At 41.0% G+C, this 24,959-nt stretch overlaps 1 protein-coding gene across 1 annotated transcript; it reads right to left on the bottom strand.

Moving 5' to 3' along the window:
* Positions 1-1,020: 1,020 nt before the first annotated feature.
* On the bottom strand, positions 1,021-22,420 carry TRA2B (transformer 2 beta homolog). The gene is made up of 9 exons (XM_086754573.1): positions 22,336-22,420; positions 15,199-15,332; positions 10,930-11,092; positions 9,855-10,043; positions 8,342-8,457; positions 7,045-7,128; positions 3,121-3,183; positions 2,282-2,355; positions 1,021-1,417 (listed from the first exon to the last, which is right to left on the bottom strand). The coding sequence occupies exons 1-9, from the start codon at positions 22,369-22,371 to the stop codon at positions 1,407-1,409; spliced, it is 870 nt and encodes a 289-aa protein (XP_086610699.1). The 5' UTR covers positions 22,372-22,420; the 3' UTR covers positions 1,021-1,406.
* Between the last annotated feature and the right edge of the window lie 2,539 nt (positions 22,421-24,959).

Below are 24,959 nucleotides of genomic sequence, written 5' to 3'. Positions count from 1 at the left end.
TGCCTCTGAAACAACATACAGCAGAATCAGAAATTATTCAAGTTAAGAGTAAAGTTACTGAAAACTTCCACACGAAAACCTAACTAGATCTGAAAACCATAGTTAAGACAAGAGATGGAGGCCACAGATTAGAAATGGCACAGAAACGCATGGAGAGCAGCTGCCTGTTCCATTCCCATACAGGAACAGGGAAAAATAATCAAATAAAGGTCAAGAGGTTGGAGGTCCACAGGGTCCTGTAACTGCTCTTAGTCCATGAGAAGTGTGGAAATTGCCATGCAGGAAAACAGTAGAGGAACTTCAAAAGCTGAGAGAACAGTGGCAGATGTGGCCTAGCATCTCACTGCTCTTGTTTTCTAGGTCCTCCATGCATGGTCACCACTGGAGCTACGATACTAGCCTGTGGGAAGTTCTGGTCTGACAAAGTCCTTTCACATCTTGCACAGAATTTTCCTGTACGTGTATGGAGCCCATGAATCTGAGTAAGCAAAAATGGTACTACACTGGTAGGAAAGCATCATTTGAGAGTTACATTGCATTTTCACTGCGTATGGGGATAAAGACTCTTTAAAAGAACAATCATCAGGGAAGAAATAAGAAAAATCAAAGTAGTCTAAATGTTATTTGATTGCCTTCTCCAAGTGCATGGTTACCTACCTCCACAGAAGCCCTCTCCTTAAAGGTCTACATGTTACAGGTGATCATCTGCTAACAGCTCACCACCTCAAAGCTCAAGAGCATTACTAGGAGTTTATTATAAGTCTTGTTCCATGAATAAAGTGCTGCTGAATGACGTTTCCTGCTCCTGCTGCCGTACAGTTTGCACAAGGACTTCTCTACACATCGGGTTTACGTACCTGAAGGTATTACATTTAGAAAACAACTACCCAGCAACATAAAATTAGGGTGAATTTTACTACTAGGCTTTAAATGTTATTCCACAATACACAGCGTAAGTGTTGTAGTCCCTTTTTCAACCCGTAACTTATACTTAGCAAAAGTAAGTAGGAAAAGAAAAAACAAACTTCTTTTTATTTTATTTTTCACTTTTTGAAAGCATTTTACACAGGTTTTGATCTTCAGAATACCTTGGAATCAGTAGAAAAAACTAACTGAACAGTTTGTCTTTACAATAGAAACCTTTCAGGAGTCAAAATTGAGACTAAAAAAATACATGCAAAACATACTCCTTCCAAAACACAACTTGAAACAAAGCACCAAACTACACAAATATGCAGAATGAAACAGCATTTAACATCACAGAAATAGTCTTCATAAAAGGTGTAAAAGTCACCTATTCACTAGGCACTGTTCACTCGTTTAAACAGAAGAGACAAAAATATCGTCCACAAACTTGCAATTTCAACGCAAAGGCTGTAGCTAGAAATTCCTCTACATGTCATGCTTTAATAGCGACCTGAAAGAAAAAAGAAATACATATGCTATTAGACTTCCAAGGATTAACAGATTTTTAAGAGTTCTGATTAAATTCTGCCACCCCTCAAATCTGCATTGAATCCAAGAGCCTTATCATTTGCCTATGACAAAGTCCAGCCGTCAGTACCGTTCTGCCAGTTCCTTTGCGTAGAAAAACCCCAATTCCCGTCATATGCCAGGGCTGCTGTTTCAGCGCACAATACGAATTCACATTGTAACTGTTCCCTCAGTGGCCAGCTGCCCTAGGTATCAGTAAAAGCGGTTACACTTGTTTTCATTTGGCCACGAAAGGTAAACATGAGAACACAACCTATTCGCTCACTCTGTATCCGTTACAAAGGGAATATGCTAGGAATGCCATTGTGTTTATTAACTTTCTGCCATCATAATGCAGCTTTATCTTCCATGCAAATGAGCAATTCAGAAAAAAAAAGCAGCACTATTTGGACCTCAGAGGAAGTTAACCTCCTCTTTAACAAGTTACACTGGGAAATTTAGTTCCAGCGCTAGAACGTGTGAGGCTTGGCAATTTGGCCTTGCTATCCTAGAGGTAACCAAACTGTCAGCATACTACAAACTCCTTTAACAGAGTTTCTGAGAAAGAAATGGTACTTCAGACTTTCTAAACAAAGAGTATTACCTAGTTTATTTTTTTGCAAACTAAATATTTGCTCTGTCTTCAAGGTCGCCAGTTACTCAATAAAACGCTAAAGGGAACTGTGGTTCAAAACCAAAAAATAACCACATTGGAGTTGAACAGTCTTTATGGATGCAAAACCTCAAAAGTAGTAGTTCAGGCAAAGTGGAAATTTGATTTTGATACGGGAGCCCTAAGAGTACTTACGAGGTGAATAGGATCGAGATCTGGACCGAGATCTGTAGCCCCCTCGGCTGTAATATGGGGATGGTGATCTCCTCCTGTGAAAGAGGGCAACAGAAACAATCCCTTTGTTAAGGCCTGTGGTAGATGGGTGGCAGCAGCCTTATGTGGGTACTTCTAAACCAACTGTGGCATCAAGAGCATACTGGGGAAAGCTAACAAGCACATAAAGAGCTGACCAACATTTCAATTGGATAACAACGCAAAGATGCGTTTTCTTAATACTCTTTTATTACCAAGTCAGAGTAATACTGCTTTGGACTAATAAAAGAAATATAAGCTCTCTTGCATTCACAATTTGATTACATGCTATTTTAGTGTTTCAAGCCAAGAGCATCCCAAGCAAGCAGTGTAAGCCAAATCACACCTTAACTTTAAATTATAGTTAAATTATAGTTTTGAGATGAAGAGTGGTTTTGAGTAGCAATCACTGCTACAACTAATCCCACCCCCAAACACCTCCAATCCAGGCACTCCCAAGTTTTGCATTTCCTTGCCTAGTTCCACTAATCTCCCAATAACAAAAGAAAAAAAACCCCAGACCTTCAGGACATTATCTTCTTGGCATGAATCACAAGTTTTTCCTATGCAAAGCTGCACTAACCTGTCCCTATACTAACCTCACCCCTTTACACAGCAATGAGGGAACCTTTGAAATAAATTGCCCTGCTCACTGAAGAGCTACAAGTGTTCAGCATCCACCCAGTTTCTGTGTTTAAAGATATCCTAGACTTGATTCATAGAATACTTGAAAAATACCATGTATATCTGTTGACCAGACACTAAAAGCTTTCTTATCATACCTGTAGAACTGATCCCTGTCTTGAACAGCTCTCCATCCTCCTCCTCCTCCGCCGCCACCTCCTCTGTGAATACAAAGGCAGAACAAATTTTGAATATTTTAAAAAATAAATAAAAAGTTCATTGTACAAGCAAAAAGCATCATTAAGCATAAGAAAATTATACGAAGACAAGAAAACATTTGTTCCTACACTGGATAATGCTGAATCACTTCACTACATTCCTTTTTATTGTATTCCTGGAATGAGCTGGCTAAACTTGACGTCAAGGAGCAGTTAAAGGACTCACGTGCCAGCTGACCAATACTGTATTTTACAATGTCGTACTCTTCAATGAGCAGCAATTTAAGATCAGTACACAGCCTTTGCTTCTAAGACCATTTCTGTTCTCAGATGCTTACCCAGTTGAGGCAAGCAATTTTATTTTTTTTAAAGTAGCAAGAGCAACCCACTGTCCTGAGAAACAAGTTCATTCCAAGGTGGAGTCAGGGAAAAACCCCCACACTCTTACTCTTTAACACTTCACAATCACGTTTAAACAACGACATTTAAGAACTGTGGTACAACTTCTCCTTGTAGAGAAATTGCCTAGAACTGAAACAATGCATTATAGTTATTTAACAATAGTAAGTGGTTGGGCTGGTACCTCCACAGATTTAGATACAGCGAAGTATTACCAGGAACAGTCTAAAGTTTGGATTATGGAACAGGAACTGCCACAGATGTCTCACAGCAGCTCAAAAAGGCCTTAAATCGTATGAAGGACAAAGAACCCCCAAACACCACACTTTCAATCAGGAAGTCTCCTTTTTTATTTCATTTTTTTTTAAAGTCTTCTCCACTTAGTAGTGCACACTCCAATATTTTTTTAAGGTTATTATTTAGTTTACAGATACTTTTCCAAACAAATTAAAGATCCCACGGCAATGAGGAGAAATTCAAGTTTTAACATGACAATTCCCATCTGAAACTGTATTTCCCTTAAGGCTTCACTGCACAGAGGGCAAGGAAGGTAAAGCAATGTTACCAATTGATTTTCTAGGGGGGAGCACTAGCATGCAATGCTCTACTGCATCATTAACAATTCCAAATTTCCCTTGCTCGAGGAAGCACTCACAACATATGCACCACTATTCTCTCTCCCTCAAACGACCAGTATCTGCAGGATGAGAAAGCAGGTATCTAACCTGGGCAGATCGTGTATTTTTAAAGTAGCCACACACAAACCATTTGTGGCTTACTTTCACCCTTTCAGTACCTGCTATGAAAAGACATTACAGAGGTTCTGCAGTGAGCTTTAAAACACTGGGGTGTGGTTTTCTTTGGTTGGGGGTAAGGGATGGGTTTGTGGGTTTTTTGTGTTTTTTTTTTTGTTGTTGTTGTTGATTTGGTTTTTGTTTGTGTTTTTTGTTTGTTTACTTTTTTAAAGATAGGAAATAGAAGTCACCCTTGCTGAAATTGTCAATATTCTGCGTATTTCCACTCCAGAGCCTTAGTTCACAACAGACATGGGATGGATGAGCGTGTAGGAAGGTCAGAACATTGCCCGGCACATGACTGCCTCAAAAAGCTAGACTGAAGCACGGCCATGAATTCTGATATGCTCCACTCAGATTAGTACACTATGTAGTCCATATTCTCGTACTAGTTCTCATTAGTCTGCTCTTCCTCATCTAACACATGTACTCTTCTTTATGTTCAGTCACTATCACAGTCTGCAACTGTTCTCACCAGCATGCACCCAGAACGGATGAAATTACAACTTCTGGTAACTTTTTACAAACATCTGAGCCACTGTTCACTATCAGGAATGAAAAAGGTAATGTTTCAAGCACTAAAAAGACTTAGAGTCATGCCATAATCTAAACAAGGAATAAACTACATTTTGAGAACATCCAAGCAACAAACAACAGATTTCAAGGACAACCAGTAAAGCGTGACTGACCCTTTACGAGTGAAAAGGAAATTTTTACTATGAAGTGGAAGAAGGAAGACTGACAACATAAAACTCAAACACTGCACCGCCCTTGCTGGTGCTTTGCCATTTTGACAGGTTTACATCAGAACTCCATTAAAAAAAAAAAAGCGGGAGAAGTGAGCTAGAAGCACCATTTAACAGACTGCTTAGCAAGTTATGTTGCAAGTCTTTTCTGTTCCCCAATGCTTTGGCAAGCTGCCTCAATTAAATCACTTGCTAGATTTCAGTTCATTATTTTTAGTCAATTAAATGAAATGAGGCTATTCTACCTGGTGCTCTGAACCAAACTGGAAGTTTGACCAAAGAGCTGCTTTTGGGTCACATCTACCTCCTATGAAAGTGTATAAAGAAATGCTGGCAAGATGAAAACCAACACGTCTTTATTCTTGTATGTCCAGTATCAACTTCAGATTTTAGCTGCTACATTTAAACGTTTCTCCAAAATGCTCAAACCACTGATGTTTCAAGCAAATGGATTGTTAGAGGCAGAGAAGCACCCTAGTGACTGCTTCCCAGAAATGCGAGCAGAATACTTGTGTCTCCTGTGTCCACTGTGATGACCCTGCACTGAAGTACCTTGATCCCCTCCCTGTCCCCAGCAGCCCTGAAGCACTGTAGAAGCCATGGACCCGATTTAAGGGACAACAGCAAGGGAGGGAGGGGAGAGACAGGTTGGAAGGAATGCCAACAGCCTGGGAAGGAGAAACAGTGGCTGAAAGTAGTAGGAGGGGAAGGAGGAGATAGCTGCCCTCAGTCACTGACAAACAATCACAGAGCTATCCATTCAAGTATTGTGTTTTCTTCTACATTTAGAAAGTAACAGAAGAGTGCACTGAAAGCTACGATCACAGAATTTATTATTTCCTTTGTCTTTGAGCTATAATGTGATAAAGCAACTTGAATTCATGCATTTCCGTAAGTACAGCAAGGTTGTAATCAGGGAACAGTCATAAATCCACCCATTGCTGACGCATTTAAGTTTTGCAAACCACTTGGGAAGTGCTACTATAGAATTCTGCAACTACAAGAACCTCTGGCAATTGCAGACAGGAACAATGAACTCTTATCTTTGTGTCCAATTTAACAGTGTCCCAGAAATTGTGAGGATTTCACAGGGGACAAGTCTTGTTGACAGTATTCATGGAAAAAGCAGAGAATGAACTTGCTTTATCACCAAAATCAATGACATATCAAACATGTTTTCAACAGATTTTGTATCAACTTTACTCTGACAATGTATCTTGCCACCTGAGTATCATCTCTTTCAGCTCACTACTGAGCTGTCAAACACAAGTTCAGATTAAAGACCGACAGAAATAGGAGGCCTGAGTCCTTAAAGTAAAACATACACATCCAACCTGACAGTATGTTAAAAAAAAAGCTTTTTTTTATGCCACTGTCCAATACAAAACAGGTAATGTTTCAATTCCCAATTCCTTACTTTTGGCAACATTTGAAGTGCCATCATTATTAGTAGGGCATGCTGGTGACCACTGAAACTTCCCAGTTTTTGTCTTTATTATACTCAACGTAAGTTGGCACTATAATACCAACTCAAATATTAGATCTGCACCTGTATTCCCACCATTTCAACACTAACACATAGATCAACTAAAAATGCTTTTAATATGACAGTATAGAGAGCATACTTTGTTTTTCAAAACTTAATGCAGATTAAAAAACTATTATGGACTAACTCATGCCACAGGTTAAACACCACAAAATATTTCTCAGTCTGACCAATCTGATTTGTACTGAGCAGTCATTTTGGTAAAGATTTCATAGTAAAATTGCAGAAAAACTGTGACTGCAAAAATACATATTTTGCATATGTATGTAGGATGAACTGCATAACTTACATCAGCAGAAACAGAGATGAGAAAGCATAGTTTAAAATTAAGTCAAATTAAATTAATTTTAAAAGTCAAATATTACAAACATTGCCTCACCTATACGATCTGCTGTAATAGTCACGATCATCATAACCTCTATCATACCCTCTGTCATAGTAATCTCGTCGTCGTGAGCTGCCACTGCAAGTAGTGAAAGATAATTACATTTATTAAAATATGAAACATTAATACTGTTTGCACTGCTTTTCAGTAGGTGTACAGTCAGTCAAGTAAACATTATTTTAACTGGGTTATACTATTACCTTGCACTCCTATTTTCCCATCAGTGTAGATGGGAACAGAGCTAATTAAATAACTGCTTTTTAAAATGCTTGAACTTTAAAGACAGCTACTTTCCTCCTTGGTCTGAAACCTCTTAACCTTTTCATATCACAGGCACATGAGAAATTCCATTCTGTTACAAGCCTTCATTCACTTCTAACTCTCAAAAAGGTCCTTTTGGAAGAACTTTCCCATTAAAAAAATAGCCTGCAGTCTCAACACAGTATCAGCTACATTACCACCAGTACCAGAAGTTGAAAGTCTCGGGAAAAACAACTGGGAAATTTGGGAAAACAATGTACGTTCTTGGCAACTTTAAGTCAAAAATGTACTCTGTGGATAGGGCAAACTGTGCCACACAGCTGCTCAACTAGTATTTCTTAAGTCACTCTTGAAAACTTGAGCTTGCAAGAGACATTAATGTTTGAAAATACATAGGAAAACAATTCAAAATAATTTAGAAATTGTAAAAAAAAAAAAAAAAATCTATCTATCTTACCATAGACTTACTCAAATGTTTAGCTAGCTCATGTCCAGGCTGCATAACTAAGGAATACAGGTTTCTGCTCACTGTAATCCAGGCTGACCCTAGATCAGTCACGGACAAGTGCTATATAAATTAACCTCTCCTATCCAAAGGGCTGGAAAGACACGAGTTACTACTGATGGCTGTCCACATGTACGGCTGTTTGTCTGGGTGGGTTCCCCCCCCACCCTTAAAAAAGTTCTGAAGAGTCTCTTATCAGCTGAGTTTAGTTTTCAGAAGGTTTGCCAGATAACCGTGTCAGTGTTAGCACAGCTCTTGTTAAGACTTTTTCCCCTCAAAAAAAAGTAATTAGGCATCAGTGATTTATTTTCATGTCTAGTACTGAAATATCCATATACTGCACAGCACACAAGTCAGAACCAAGCGACTAGCTTTCAGAACAGTGCATTAATGCAAAAGCCTGATAAACTAGGAAGAAACACACAGAATCAGGTCTCTTAGAGCGGATACAGAATAGTTTTTAACAAAACCCAAGACAATCCTATCTCATACTCGTTTGGAAAAAACCCCACACAGGCAACTTACTAAGTGGGTCTTCCCATATAGATTCCAGGGGTAGGTGTGTGAGGTCTTTTTGTTATGGAGAAGTCTACCCGGATCCGTCTTCCATCCAGCTCCATTCCATTGGCACGTTCCTTTGCCTAAATGGAGTGATAAAATACAATTAGCTGTAGGTATGAATTTAATTACCAACACAAGTTTCTAAGAATGCTTCCAGTATTAAGAGAAACTCTGAAATAACTCAGTCAGGATGCACATCTAAGTTTCACTTGTGCCTTATACCAAACCTAAACTCTTAAGACATTCTAGGCCAGCTGGATGTAAACATTAGTAACCACTCAAAATGTGATTTAGACTGCATAATAAACCTGAAAGGAACACACTTCAACAATTGTTTCAGTACTTCTGTTTCTGACATGATTAAGATGAACCTTTGAACGTGCTTACGTAGGGAGATGTAACTACTCCTACATGCAACGTGAAGCAAAGCATTTAGAAGTTAACAGAAGAGCAATGTTTTGTTGATTTAAGCATTTTTTCCCTCCAGTACATCCTCAAAAACTACCATAACCTTGAATATAGTAATACCCAAGTCATAAGCAAATCTAAATTAAACAAAAAAAACAAAACAAAACAAAAAAAAAACCAAACAAAAAAAACCCCCCACAAAACAATATCCCCCCCCACACCCGTTAGCAGGGCCTACATCCGAAGCTCCAACCTAACAGGTAAGTCTCCATGCTAAATTTGGAAAAGATGAGACTGGAGACTAACTAGTGGAATTTATGCAGAATATAAGCCTAGTTACAGCCCAGAAGCACACTGCTCTCCAAGGGCTGGCCTGAGTGCAGAATTCCCTGTTCGTTCTGTAGCACTTGTAAGCACAAATCCCATGACTTGTTATATGGTATTGACACTACTTCCATTTACCAACTCCCTTAGGGTTTCCCACAAACATCTGCAGGCACCAGAAAGCCACATATAGCCTGGCATTTTATTTTTCAGAAGATTTCTCCCTGCCTCTTTTAGACTGACACACTAAAAGTCAGCAGAACACACATTAGCACTTCTACAGAGAAGCTCCAAAATGGTTGTCTGGTCCACTCTGAACATGCCTGTTTTTAAATAGAGAATCACATGTGGAGTTATGAAGGAACCCTCATCTCGTAATTAAAACAGAGAGTCTGTGTTTTTATTTTCTTTTTCTTGCTGGCATAGTTTGCACTATGGCCAGCCTGCAGTTTGTTTTTGTCAATTACACAACAGCTCAGCCTGCACAGGGACCAGTATTCACGCCTCTCTACTTTCTCCTCTGGTACACCATACTTTTTAGGCCCTGAGAAGGCAGGGAAGAAGATACTGTGGACCAGCTCACATTACGATAATTTAATATAGTCAAAAGGAATTTAACATTAAAGGTTCCTATACCATTTTAAAGATCAAACGGTGAGTTTCCCCAGGCTACATCCTGTTGCAATATACACCCCAGCAACTGAGGACACATCAAAAACGCCATATATTCTCTATTCCAACCTACTTCCTTAGCATCCTCAACGTTTTCAAAGTACACAAATGCAAATCCTCTTGAACGTCGAGACTGCTGATCATACACAATGGAAACATCAGCAATTGGACCATACTTGGAGAAAACTTCTCTCAGATCTCTTTCTGTGGTGTACAGACTCAATCCAAACACGCCAAGGCAACAATTTGGGTCAGGATTTGCCTAAAGGAAGGGATAAACAGATATTAGGACAAAATTCCTTGTATTTGCAGTACAAGGTAGTTCACAACTTGTGAGTGTCAGAGTCTCAAGCCAGAACAACAACAAAAAGATACTACTGAGATTCAGGTCAGGTTAACTTGCTAACAGACACTATTACAATCAAACCTACAGACACACAAGCTTCCTTTCACAAAAATACTTTGCATTTGTCAAAGTACCGTACAGAATATAGTTACAGCACGTAACAGGTACTGTATTTAAAGAGTTTTTCCTCCAAAGGCTAGCTGATGACTGTTGAATATGGAGAGATATATGTACACACACACACTGAGGTCTGGTTCGTATCTTCATTTGTGTTAGTCATCACTTTCCCCTCCCTACATTTGCACAAATCACACTGCACTCAGACACCTGAGCCTGTAAAGCAGCTAAAAACAAGCTGGTCTGCATGCTTACTTAATAAACACACCATCAAAACAGCTTTTAATGGAACGTTTTGGGTTGGTTTTTTTTTTTTAATTAGAAAGCCTGGAAAACAAGCCAAACCAACCACAAATGTTTCTCCTTCCTAATTCTACCCCCATAGTTCACTGCACACATTTGCTCATTTACTACAGCAGGTTTACTGACGAGTCTGCACTGGTAACACTTCTAAAGGCATCTGTTAAAAACCAAACACAAACAAGACATCCCCATCCCACAACCCCAAGCAAACTTATGGAGATTCATAGCTTATCAAAAGCCAGATGACAGTTAACCACAATAATGTATTTTAAATAGCCTGAGCAGGAAGCAGAATGTGTTTCTGGAAAACCCCCATTAACCCAGCGATTTTAGGGTGTATTCAAGACCACAGATGAATCACCTACTTCTACAACAGACGTACCCTGTTTCCAATATGACGTCTGCGAGTAGACATGGGTGAATGGCTGTGACTGTGTCGTCGCCGATAATCCCGACTGTAAGACCTACTTCTGGATCTCCTATGAGAGCGGGAACGAGAGCGCGATCTTGTGTAGTGTCTACGGGAACTCCTCCTTGACCTAGATCTGAGAAAAAAGAAAAAAAAAAAAAAAGAAAAAGGTACAGTGTTGGGTTTGGTTTTGTTTTTTAACCCTCCAAAAATACATCAGATACTCCCAAACAAAAAGCCCAAATAATTGTTTTCTAAAAACCTGCAGTACCACATGATTCAGCTATCATCCATTTAGTCACTACTCTCAAGGACTGTATGCTACATCTCCACAATTTTATTACTGCAGATGCTCTCAGAGCATTTCTACTGTAGAACAGGAACCTCAACTTCCATTTTAGTTAGCTTTTAACTTTCTCTAACAAGGCTCCCTTGGTTTGACGCAGTATACGACTAGAATATTCACAGCATTTACAGTAGTATTGACGTAAAAATAGCTGGGGTGGCTCTCTTAAAGACTTAACAGAAAAATGGAAGAGAAGAAAATATGACTTAGTACAAAGCATGCACAATTGCAAAGGTGCACACTGCTTATTCTAGCACTGCTTTCAGTGACACTGAAAAGCAAATACACTTTTATGCAGTACATAACTGCAAGCACGGGAGTCTGGCAAAGGCCCCCAAAACAGAGCTTAACACAACTGAAGAAACTAAGCTGTAGTAGGCTTCTGGAATTTCAAAGGTTATTTAACATGAGCTGTTCATGGAAGTTTACATGTTCACACTTCAAGGGTATTTAGGCAAGGTGCAACTGCTCACTAACTTCATACCAGGCCTCCTCAGAACAGTTCCAGAAATGTTTTCTGACAGCACTACATCTATGGACATGAGGTCCTGAAACACACTTCAACTCCTTCTACTAAACCCTCAGCCCTCCCCACACAGACAATCTTAGCTGAAAAGCTGGGCAGGCACTTAAAGTGGAATATTACACCTGAGCTTGGCCTGCTGATGGCAGTCAACAAATAATCTGCATTCCACACAGCTACAAAGAAAATTGCTGCAAGGCTAAGAAGTGCAATAAACAACTGAATATTCAAAGGCTCTCAGTCATAAATTGGTAATCTTCAGACTCTTTTTCGTGTCATAAATGTCCTTCCTCTAGTTTGTGGAAGCCAAGGTAGCAAGTACTGACCGAGACTATAAACTACCAACATTGCACAACCATGTTTCACAGTAACATCATCACTACACTGGCACGAATGAAGCTCTCCACCTGAACTCATTTTTATTCCTGAGCATTTAACAGCTTCTTCCAAGTCAGGATTTCTTATTAGGTGTCACCAGACAGTCAAATTGCATGTTACATACTCTGTACATTACACGTCTCCTTACCAACAAAAAAAAAAAACAAAAAAACCCCCCAAACCGAAAAACAAAACACCTTCAACCTCATCAGAAGTGAGCCAGCTAAGTAAGTTTTGTCTTCCTCAATTTGAAGTATGTATAGACATCCATGACAAACGACACTTCTAACTATGTACTTAAAAAGAGTCAATTATTTTTGGCAACAGAAAGTTAAAAAGAAAAAAAAACAAAACAAAAAAAAATAACTTCCCTGAGGTGGGGAAGACAGTAAAGAAAGACAGAAATAACAATAATAAAATAAATAAATAAAGAGTTCCATACATGCATGCAGCCACATTTCAGTCACTGACATAGGAGAAAAAAAAAAAAAAAAAAAAAAAGGCAGCAAACACAGAACTGATGTTCCAGGTAACAGAATGCACCCATTACACTGAACAAGAGCTGGACACTTCTAAACCAGGCAATCCATTATGCATGAGAACAAGGCTTCTTTTAAATAGGCACTGCTTATATTGCTGCCTTAAATGTCATACTGACATTCTCCTTTGCTGCAAAGCCACCACAGCTGAAAATCCTATTCCTTCTTTAAGAATTGTTTAGATTTCACAGAGTCAGCCGAAGATCACAAGCTTGCTATGCTGCTGATGAAAAAGTTCAATAAAAGACGATTTTTAAATCGAGTATATCCACACCCCAACTGATAAACATGCCAGGACACAGATTTGTTCCCAAATCAAAGTTTAATTTATAAAACTGGTAACTCAAAAATACATTTTCAACAGAAACAGTCAAGAAATACAGAAATTCTCATAAGGTTATTTCCCTTGTGAGAGCGAGTTAGATGACCTGCTCGTGACCACATCCAAACATGTGACGGCACTGAAAACCGGCATAAGTATGTTGGCTCTAAACACATGCCTTGACACAATTCTGCCCAAATCTGCTAATGAACACACTAATTCTGCAACATACTTCCAGCCACAGGTGTTTTCAAGACAGCTGTTAAATGCTCAGGAAACTGTGGTAGTCATAAGCTTTTACTTTTTGATGAACAAAAGTAGAAAGTCAGTTGCCAAGGTATTATTTAAAGGGTGATTTCTTGTAAGAGTAAGTGATTTGCCAGGTTTCTCGTAAAGTCTAGATCTTGTGTTCACTTCTTACAGCATTTTGTATAATTTTTAATTGCATTCTTACAAAGTACTGTGGTTATGCTGCAAGTGAGAAACACGGTGTTTTAAAGAGTATGGAATCCCTAGGGGTTATGGATTAAGGTGCCGGAGGCCATGCTGGGCTAGGTCCCGACTTGCTTGTTATTTTGAAATGAAAACGTTCCCCAGACACGGTGTGCAGCCTCTATCCTCTGAGGTTTTCAAAGCCCAATGGGATAAAGCCTTGAGAACATGGTCTGAGCCCAAAGCTGACTCTGCCTTGAGCAGGTTTTCGGACTGGACCTTTCCTGAGCTGTCCTACAAATCTCTCATTACTAGAAATTCGAGAGGTCACTCCAATTTCACACTATGAAGTGGTACTACTCTCCTAGAGTATTTATTCATTTAATTTGACATATTTCTTCTTGCACTACAGGGACTGCCAAGTGTACAATTTGACACTTGTGACCGTGTCTAATATATACAAAAAAACAAGCCCAACTCCTCTGCTGTCAAAATTTCCCAAGTACTTTCCTTCTCACAAAAGCCTTTCAAACTTTGATCTTGCAAAAAGACAAACACAGTATCTGATAGTATGTTCCATTATGGGTGATTGCTAATAGCATGCTATCTTCCAGAGCTGTCACCCTTCCTCCAGCCTGACCCCCAGGCTTTGGTAAGCCTAATTCATTGCTTACACACACAAAAAGTACATTGTGAGCAGCTCAATTGGAAACCCTACTGCTGAAACTCACATTTTTTAACCTGAATGCTTATGAATCAGTAAAGGAACTATCAACACATTCATCTCAAGAGTCTAGGTAATTGAGTGCTGACTACGAAGAAAATGTCACTCATCCATTTACAGGTTTTGTAGCCTCTCTATTCTTTATTAAATATGTACCTTTTACATGACACATCTGGTAAAGTCAACGTAAAGTGGCTCTCAGGGCCATTCATAGTCTTATTTTTAGACCATCAGCGTATTTTGCGTCTCAGTTACGTCTGTTAACAGTTTCAAGGGGAATTGTGTCACTATGTACAGCTTGTTTAGAGATGAGTATAAGGACAGGTAATGGAGCGCAAAAGGCACTTTCACAGTGTACATTTGCGTTCCCATGTAACAAATACAGTAAGCAAGCTACTTTCTCCATAACTTTTTTGAGAGCTTTGAAAATTGTCTAAAGCCTTCCAGCCTATTAATTTTCAAGTTAAATTAATATATATTTAAAAGGTCAGACAGATGTCTTAACTTTCACATTTATCCCTACTGCTTCTTTTTCATGGAATACACCGTTAACTACTCCAGAAACATCACTGCGTCCAATGAGAAAATGTAATACATTAATGTGACCTAAACCAGAAGATCTGCTGATGTTCCTGTTTCTTTTAACGCACAAAACGCCCCTAAGATCTAGGGCTCCTAATGCTTCACGCTCAGGAACTAGTCATTATTCTAAGACTTAAAAGATGGGCCACCTCCAAATTGTATCAGTGGAGATACAAGCCCACATAGCCAACTACCCCTCAGAAGAAGCTGTAAAAAGATCTAACTTGGTAGTTTAGCTTTTCAAATCCTGAAACCACACATGCTCCTTTGGATTTGATGTCCACAGATCACCAGTTATCTCTGGGAACTGAATTGGGCTAAACTGGACTTCAGTTCACCTCTGACATAGTAATCTGACTCGCAAAGAGGAGGAAGAGGTAAAAGAAGTAAACTCACCTGGATTCAGATCTGGATCTAGATTTTGACCTGGAACGCCTGGAATCCTCCTTAGATCGAGATCTTGCAGGGGTGTGCCTCCCCGACTTGCCAGACCCATGAGCACTTCCGCTTCTGGAAGCAGAACGGGATTCCTGCACGCAGATATTGAAAGCCTAATTTGTACACAATTTCTTGTTTACCTAAGGTCTGTAAACAAGCTCCAGTGAAATAAATGGTAAAAATTCATATCTATGTGTCCGGGCAGTTGGCATTAGAACTGCCTAGATTTTTAAGATTTTTTTTTTTTTCCCTGGTAGACACTTCTTTACCCTGCATATACTTTTGCTATTAAACAGATAATGCATGCATGTTTAGCAAAATATACAGGGACACATAAACAGACTAGTAATTACTTAGCGTAGTGCTTTCAGATTCCAGATTACTTCTTATCTTAACTTCATTTTTATTCCTTTTCTTCATTCTTCCGTTTCAAATTCTGACTTCTTTCATCTTCCCCACTTCACACAAATTGCTCAATATTCTACAAGTGGGACTTCTGGTCTGACAATTAGCATGCATTCACTTTCTTTTTTTTCAAATTTCAGCTTCACTTATTCCTGAGCTTCAAATAATTCTCATTTATAAAACTTGTCAAATGGCGACTTCCGCATTTTCCTTCTTCAACATTAACCTTAATAGAAAAAGAACAGGATGAAGAATATTTAAAAACTCCAGGATAAAATCTAGTGCCAAAACTGAAACTAGAAAAAAAAAAATGTCTTGTGGACTTTTACTATATATGCAGTTCAAGGATTGAATCTACCAAATGCCCTACTGTTTTATAAACCGATTCAGTCAATTCAGTTTAACTTAGTACTAAGCAACTGAATTCGCTATTTATGCCTATATTTAATAGCAAACACACAGTGGAGCAACTGAAGAGCTACTAATGAATTCTAGTATTAGGAAACTCAAAATACTTGTGCACTGTCAGCCACATACTTAGACAAAAAAAAAAAATCAAAAAGTGACTTCAGTAAGGTCCCTACTGCGGCCAGAGATGACTAACTGATGTGCTTTTTGAATGCAGAAAGCACAATGTGGTTGGTGCGTCAATGACGTAAAATTATGTTACTTTTTGGGACACTTCCTGCTGTTTAGAACACCTAGTTTGAAGGTTTACAAGCACACTCACACCTACTCTGCCTGCACAGGTGTCATTACATACGCAGGCTTTGTGCTTCCAAGTAAATAATAGTTTTCCACCAACCAAAAATGCAATTCTGTGCAAAACACCCGAACGCTGTTCTGGAATAACACCCCATCTGCTCTAACATTTACTTGTAATCTTCTTTGGTAACGACATAACCTAATTAGGATTTTCAACTTTCTTTTTAAAAATCAATATAACGCTTAACTTCAGTCACACGGCTTAAACATTCTGTTTGAACACACTAGGAGGTATTATTTATTTCAAGATACTAGAGGAAATTTTAAATTCAGTAGAATTTATTTTTTCCTGAAAACAATGCTAAGTTTTGTGGCAATCCCAATCAAGAATGCTCACTAACAACATCAGATTATCAGATTTTTCTCAAAAATCACTTGTTTTATCTTTGTCACATCTCTTAAACCTGACCACTCAACTTAATGGGGATTCTGCACTAAGCGTTCAGAAATTCATTTGCTAAACTAAAATTTAATTGTGCTTAAACCACTTCCATACAACTTAAACCAAAGTTTAGCTACTTACAATTGCCTACCATACAATATTGGGGGGATGGGACACAACTTGCTGGATAAAGTAGATTTTCAATTAGTATCAGCAGCAACAGAAATAAAGCACAGTTGATCAAGGTCATATTCTTCTCTGGCAAAATGTTTAAGGTGGTCATCTAAACTACAGCCACCTCATATACTAACCCTGCAAAGGGCAATGCAAATATTAAGAACTAATTTAAGCTACAAATAACAAATTTAACATAAACCCATGACTACCTTTAAAAGAAAACAATCCATAGAGACAAGTTCCGAGTTAATGTATTAATTTAGCCATAGGAAGTCTTCAACTCTTTTTAAAAGAGTTAGACAAAGCAAGATCAAAGAAGTAATAAAACCCCAAACTAAGGCTATTCTGCATTTGAGGAAAAATACTGCTGTTCACAAAACAGAACACTCTTGGCAGACTCAGGCTAGACAGAAGGAGCATTATCCAAATACAGGTGGTCTAATACTGAAAAGGACACAAGAAATGCACCATGGGAGGGAAGCAGCAGGAAGGATCTTGCCCATAAACATACCCCATATCCTTTTTAGTTTTTAGAAGTCAATAAGCTTTGAAGAAATCAGTAGAGAAATGGTATTAGCATAAGCAAACGGCTGAAGTCTTCATCTATTTGACACATTTATTTATTTATTTACAATCTTTGCTATATTATGTCAAGATTGATGTAGAAACTGGACACCTAGGATCTGAGAAGAAACTTAGGACAAAAATCCATAAGGTAATCGTATATCCAAATCAGAAAACCAAATGGTTGGCTTATTTTCATACAGCTCCTTTGGACATTTTCCAGTTTTTAAAAATCCACATCTCATTTCCAGGTCCTTCTTTAAAATCTTTATTTTTGATCTACTACATCTTCCAGATTCTGCCACTTCTTTATTAGTCTCAAAGGATTTTGTTGGACCTCACCTGCTCCGGATATTACTAAGACTGGTAATTTCAAAGCTGTTACCCTCCCCACTCCAACCCCCCAGGAAATCCTCCCTACCCAAAATGTCAAACACCAGGACCCTGCAACACTCCAAAGTTAGTTTACGCCCCATTATACTGACATTCATCGAGGGTTCACACAAGCCACTCCCACAGTTTACTTAAACTGGAAAGTTTCTATCATGTGGTTTTGTTGTTCACAATATGTTTTCTTTTTCTACATTTTGTTCTTTCGCTTTGTGAATTTTAAGTTTCTTAAAAATGCCAGAGTAGGCTCCTGTCACAACATGTGGAAGAAGAGAGAAGAAGAAATAACCTCCTTTACCCTACCTATATTCAAACACTGCTGGTAAGCAGATCAAGACTGGTGTTCACTATTAAATAACCATTTTTTTCTAACTTTGAATTTGTGAAGCGTATATTTTAAAAACCACCAGACCACTTGATCTTTACCAACAGTTCCCCTTCATCAGGCATTACTGGAATTCAACTGAAAGGCCAGAAGTCCAGGCTTGTATGAAAAGAATAATTTGGAAACCACTTTAAGCACATTAAAAACAATGCGTAATAATGTAGTGATGGTATTTTTAACACCTCTAAGCACATTCATAAAGATGTGTTACAGTCATCTACTCTACAAGCAGGGAATGTTTCAGCAGCAGGATTACTTTGGAGGCAGTAGATAGACAAGGCTTCCATGGACAGAAGTGGCTTTAAGCTATGTAAGTGAGGACCATGTGTTCTTTGCTCTTTTGAGATCCAGTTTCTCCTCACAGGAATACAACTTACAGATTTCAGTTACTTAATAATGTAAGATACAGTCAAATAAAACTATTAGTATTTTTTAAATCCTAAATCCCTATAAACTTATATATTTCCATTTGTTCTCCTAAAGAAAGGTGCAGCCTCAGATTACACATTATCAAATCTGCAGTTAGATTTATTCAAGGTATAATTATGCTCACTTCACATTCCTTCAACCTCTCTACTACTGAGTTTAGCAACTGATCCATTAGAAAAATAACAGCTTTTGCCTCTCTCCCCTTGAAGTACACAATCACCAGATCAGATCACTGCTGGGGGGGACAGGGCAGGGAATCCACTCAGAGGGAAAGCAGAACAGCATCTTTCCGCAACACTTTCCAAACTCCACCAAAAAAAAAGGACAAGAATTGAAAAATTGAGCTGATCTAACAGATTATAAGAATGGAAGCCCTGCTTCCTCTCACCGCCTCTCCCTCTTGTTCTGACCTCATGGGCTCGTTCAGTGCATCAAGCTGGCAGGAAACTAATCCATCAGCAAAAAGCAAACGATTTTCTGACAGCTTAGGGTACTGAATCAGCCCACCAAGTGCCAGCTGATGAAGGGTGAACACGGAGAATGACCCATCCTTTTGGTGGCATCAAGCTATCACATTGTTTCTCACCTTCTCAAACTGCTTCCTTAGACCTTCTACCACTTAACAAAAAAAAAAAAAATCCACATTTTTTTAAATATATATGTTAAGTACCTTGTAAGTAGATCTATAAATTGAGCATTTATACCATTCAACCTACCCCCAATTTAAAAAATGAACAAAACTCCTGACTACCATATTAAGCAGTTTCTGATCAGACACAAGTATCATTAAAAGTATTAACTAATTCCCAAGATAAGACTGTTTTTTCCCTTCACCAGCCTACTTTTCAACCCTTCCATGTCTGAATCACATCCACTTCAGCGAGCACAATTTCAATGAATGAAAACAAAATAAAAGTGACTTGGAAAAACGTGGCAATTATTACAGCATACTGACAGTATTTGGAGCATATTCCAGTATTTGAAATATTGGTAACATTTAATAATTTACAGTCTCTTCAGTTAAAGTTTCATCCCACTATGGAGTACAAGTTGTAAAAGAATTTGACTGGGGATTTTTTTTCTTCTTCTTCGTCTCTTTTTTTCCCCTTTCTTTTCAAACTGTGGCACAAGCCAATTTAAGTTTGTGTCGCTGCTGAAACAGCAAGTCCCATGCAAAAGCACCTAGTATTTCTTCTTCATCCCCAATGTTGACACTGGGCCTTGTGGCTACACAATCAAATCAAGTCTGCAAACCAAGGCAGCTGGAAATGGAATCAGAAAAAAAAAAAAAAACAAACAAAAAAAAAACAAAAAAACAATTCAGCTGATTTAATTTCCAGATCTGACTGACTATACAAACACTACTACAAGGGAGAAAGCAGGAACACATCTTCAGGAGCACAATTCTTGTTGGCAGCATGAACTTGGAACAGCTGAACAGACAGTTGTAAAGTCATATCCTAGATTATTTATCCAAACACCGTTTCTACTCTGCAGAGACTTCCGCACTTCAGCTTGAAAAAGCAGAAAGCCATTGACACGGTACAATATAAGCCTTAAGTAAGAAAAAATATCATAACTAACACTGGTTAGTGGCATTAGAAAAGCCACTCTCTGATCTAGTCTGAAATAACACACTCACAGCTCTACGGTTTTATCTTTTAGTTTTACATATACATTGCATACAACTTACCTATTGACAATTCACAGAAGTTCAGACACAGCTCATTTTAAGCCTTGGCAAAGACTGCCTCCGCATGATTTACATTTTTTTTTTAATAAAAGTACAGAAAAGATAAAATAGAAAAGCTGGTGGGATAGCAGTTGCTGTCTTATCACACCCTGCACAACTATGTTTCAGAAAGACTTTGCTCTAAGGGTTTTAAGATTTCTACTCATTCTGATGGAAAACACAACGCAGCTTACCCTGACAAACTTTACTGAAGTTAGGCTACCATCTAAAATTAGTTTTCAGTCTGACTTGTACAACAGTAATTAAATCAACTTTAAAAAACCCTAACACACAGAAATTCACCTTGAGCAAGTCAGAAGTAATACTCCGTCACTAAAAATATACCAGTTGCAAGAGTGACATGAAGACATCAATAAAGACAAAACTGGGGGTGGGACGGCTCTATTCTTTAATCCCTAGATTTCAACGTTCACTTCCATCTAGCATTTTTTGCTTCCTGGAGATCAAATTTCCCTACCTAGTCTAGCTTGAAGTAGAAACACTCATACTATTAAAGATTATTATAGTGACTCTGAAAAAGAAAAGGCCATATTCAAAGAAAGACACTGCAATTTTGTGCTCAAAATTATGATTTTTTTTTTTTGCCACCTCCAGGGAAGGTTTAAAATTTAAACTACTTATCACCTCCACAACTCCCTCTCAGGCTGCAATAAGATAAAAAGTTACAGACTGATGGTGAAAAAAAAAAAACAAAACCCAAAAACACAGTATTGACCCCTGCACTGCACTTATCTGTTGCAGTAAAAATTAAAGCCCTCAAAGGAAAACAAGACTGATTCACTGAAGAAAAAACAACTATAGGTAACCTGTGTTGCAGATTTACATTACAAATGTGAAGCTCAGCAAATCATCTACTGCAATATTAGTAAAACTCCATCCAGACAGTAACATCTTGCAGTAACTATGCAGCTTAAGAGAACATCTACTGCAGGTTCCACAAAGCAAGGACACTGCCCTAGCACTGAGTGCATTCAGTTTGAGGTTTAACCCTTTGGCTCTTGCAATCACATTTAAATTTAATTAGAGACCAAGCCACCTGGATGCAAGACTGCAACTACATCAAGAGGCAGAGTTAGTATTTCACAAGCAAGCGCCAGGAGCAGCAAATCGAGCTGGATTTAGAAATTAATTCAACAAAAGCGAACTGCAATGGAGCTTTGGAGAGAGTATAACGAGAGCTCAAGCTACTACCGGCTCGGGATTTTCCTTCCCTGCCCAGACGTTACCTAACAGGGCCGGGAGATGGAGGACGAAGCACCACGGCACCAGCCGAGACCGCCGCAACCCGGCTGCGAGCTCAGAGAGGCCCGAAAGGCCGTGAACTCCCAGCGCTGCTGCGGGAAAGGTGCAGGAACGGAGCCGGCCGTCCCCCTGCCCACTCGGCCCCGCACCCTCCCGGGCAGCCCCACCACGCTCGGGGTAAGGACAAGGCAACCCTGCCGGGGAGAGAGGCGCCGGCGGGGGCGCGGCAGCACAGCCCGGGCCACGCAGCCATTTTGTCCCTCTCCGGCGCGCCCGGTCACCAGCCCAAGATGGCGCCGGGCAGACTCACCACGGAGCGCGCCGGCGGGCGAGCAGCCAGAGCGTCCCCGCCGCGCGCCCCCACCGCCTTCCCGGCCGGGCCGGCCGCCATCTTCTCCCCTCGCCGGGCCTCCCCCGCGTCCGCCGGGGCCTCCTCACCCGCCGCGCCGGCTCTGCCACCCGCTCCGCCCAGGTCGCGGGCCGGGGACACGGGGAGCGGCCGCACCGCCCGGAGAAGGGCGGAGAAAGGTATTGGGATGGGGGTGGGGGGGGAAGGAGGAGGAGGAGGGCGGCCGGGCAGCGCACTCAGGCTCCGTGTATTACCCGCTCGCCGTAGTTCTGCTCCCCGCTGTCGCTCATCGTCCCGCTGCGCCGCTCCCCGCCACCGCCGCACCGACCCGACCGCACCGTCCCCGGCGCCAGCGCTCTCCGCAGAGGAAGTGACGTGGCTCCCGCGCGCGCCAGGCCCCGCCCCGGAGGAGGCCCCACCTCCCCCTCGCCGCCGCGCTGCCCGCCCCGAGGGGGCGGCCGGGGCTTCTCTCGGCGGCGGGCAGCGGTCGACCGGCTGGGCTCAGGAGCTGCTCGGTGCCGAGGGGCCGCAGCCTGACGGGTGACCCCTTCAGAGCCAGCTCCAGTGGCGGGTGGAGATGGGCCCGGCGCCGGCAGGCTGCCGCCAAGGCCCAGGATCCCGTTCCGCCCCCGGCCTCACCCCCACAGGCCGCGCGGGCCGGGGAAACGCTTTAAAACAATCCCTGTGGTTGCAAGGGGCTTTCCTGGGGCAGACGCCCAAGAGTTTTAAAGCGCTGGTGTAGTGCAGGTCGGGATTGAAGACCGGGATATTTCTAAAATGCCCACGTGAGGGCAGCACAGCATCACGGAACAGCCGTTTTCGCTGGGTGCTCGGGTTGTTTTCTCATCAAACACGTACCGCTGCGTCTGCCAGCAGTGACAGAAACACCTTCCTCTCCATCACAGCCCTTCCGGCCGTCACTGGCTGTTATCACAACTGTTTTACTTCGCCCTGGCAAGACAATCCGCACCAGTAAAGCACCATTGGAGCACTGCGGCTCAGGCTGGCAGGTATTAAACGAGGACACCCAAATGGAGTGGACAGCCGTCATTTAAAATACACCCTGCCCGTTTAAGCAAAATACTGATTTATTCAACGCTCTTGAAACCCTGGCGCTGCGAAAGGGTTGAAGTCTGGAGACAGAAGGAGTCATCACACCCAGCTGGCACATCCCAGTGCACGAGTGACCCCAATGCTGTTGCTGAAGGATGCGATCCCATTCCACGACTGACACACCAGCAGCAATTATTTTTCTTCACTTAAATGCATTTTCTGTATAGTGAGAGTTGTGATAATGCTCTGCACACCTCTGCATTTGTGCTGTTAAACGAGCAGGGAGGCAGGGAGCTGAAGAGCTCACTACCTCTTTCAACTGTGGATTTTTTGCTGCTGAGGTTATTCCTGCCGCCATTTGCCACACAGATTTAAGAGGTGGCAGCAACGTGCTCCAGCAATAAAACTGAAAATGCCAGACAGGAGGCTGGCGGCAAACTGCAAAGTGAAGACAGTAATTTGACTGACGGCTTTAAATATCAGCGAGCTCTACTGCGTGGCGAGCAGCTCTGGCACTGCAGATTTCCAGGTGATGACTTCTGAAACGCCCAGGGGGGACTCCAGCTCTGTTTCTATTAGCTTTGACACTCATGAGAAGAGACAAGCTGAAGCCTGCTTGGCTGCCTTTCTTTTCCCTCCCAGCCCCAGAATACAAAGATGAATTTATCAACCAAAGAGGAAGGTGAACAGTATTTTTGCAGCCTTCACCGATTTAAAGATACCACAGCTTTTTTTTAACGCCACTTTTCTATGGTTTCATCTCAATGCTTTGCTGGTGTTACAGCACAGTTAGTGACACACTGCGCTGTACAAAGTCCTAAGCAAGGGCGGAAGGAGTAGTCACAGAAAGCACCACCGTGTTTATTGAATCACCGAGAACTGAAGCTCAGAAAAATCAGTTTTCCCTATATGCTGCTGGTAACAGAAAGGGGAGAGGGAGCATCCTGTGCTGAAGGGGCAGGAGGAAGCATCTGACATGAGCTGTCAAAGCTGGCTAATATTCAGGAGTATAACATTGAAGTTCTGGATTTTCTTTAGAAATCATAACACTCTCTCAAAATGTGTGTCAGAGAGTTTTGACTGAAAGCTCCTGAAAACGCTCTGAGCAGGAGAACAGGACACAAAGGAAAAGGGACAGCAGATAAAGAGAGTGCTCTGACCCTTTCTATTCACATTTAAACTTGGTCAACCAAGAGCTACCGAATCAAACGTACCTTTCAGCAAACATCTGAGCCCGCTGTTCTTGGCCTCTGCAACAGTGACGCAGATGTGTGAGATGATCCCAAGGAGATTATCTCCCTGCTCCCAGAGGCACCCAGAGATGCAGCTCTTCCTTTTCCTTTGCGTGAGAAGCGCAACTGGATTTTAGAGATGTTTTCTGGTTTGCTTGGGCCATTTCTACCTTGCATTTCTACAACATGAATGTGCATTCATGAGACTCCTGTTCTCCACAGCCATATTCCTGTCAGATTTTATAAAAGCCACTTGTGCAGTTAAAGTAGCAGTCTCACACATGCTACATCATCTTCAGGTGCAACTCATTTCTGAGAAGAGGTCCCTCAAAATCTACAAACAGCTCAGGTCGTGCACTCTGATTTCAGAGCATGCTTAGACATGACTGGGGTTCAAGCAGCGACTGTCCTCTCTGTGCTTGTTTCCGTCTGCTCTTTCAGTGGCAAGGTGAGCCAGTGCTCAGGGGAAAAGGTTATTCTTAGCAGGATTGGTTCTCCGCTCCCCTTCCAGCAAAGAGCCACGCAAGTGGTCTGGCACAGTTCTGGGTACCACACAGCCAGGAAGAAGGGGTGCAGCGAGATGGTGGTGGGAG

Source organism: Chlamydotis macqueenii, chromosome 9 (assembly GCF_036417535.1).
Source record: "Chlamydotis macqueenii isolate bChlMac1 chromosome 9, bChlMac1.mat, whole genome shotgun sequence".
NCBI lineage: Eukaryota > Metazoa > Chordata > Aves > Otidiformes > Otididae > Chlamydotis > Chlamydotis macqueenii.
The sequence above is the reverse complement of the archived record's forward strand: the minus strand, read 5'-3'. Positions and strand labels throughout refer to the sequence as shown.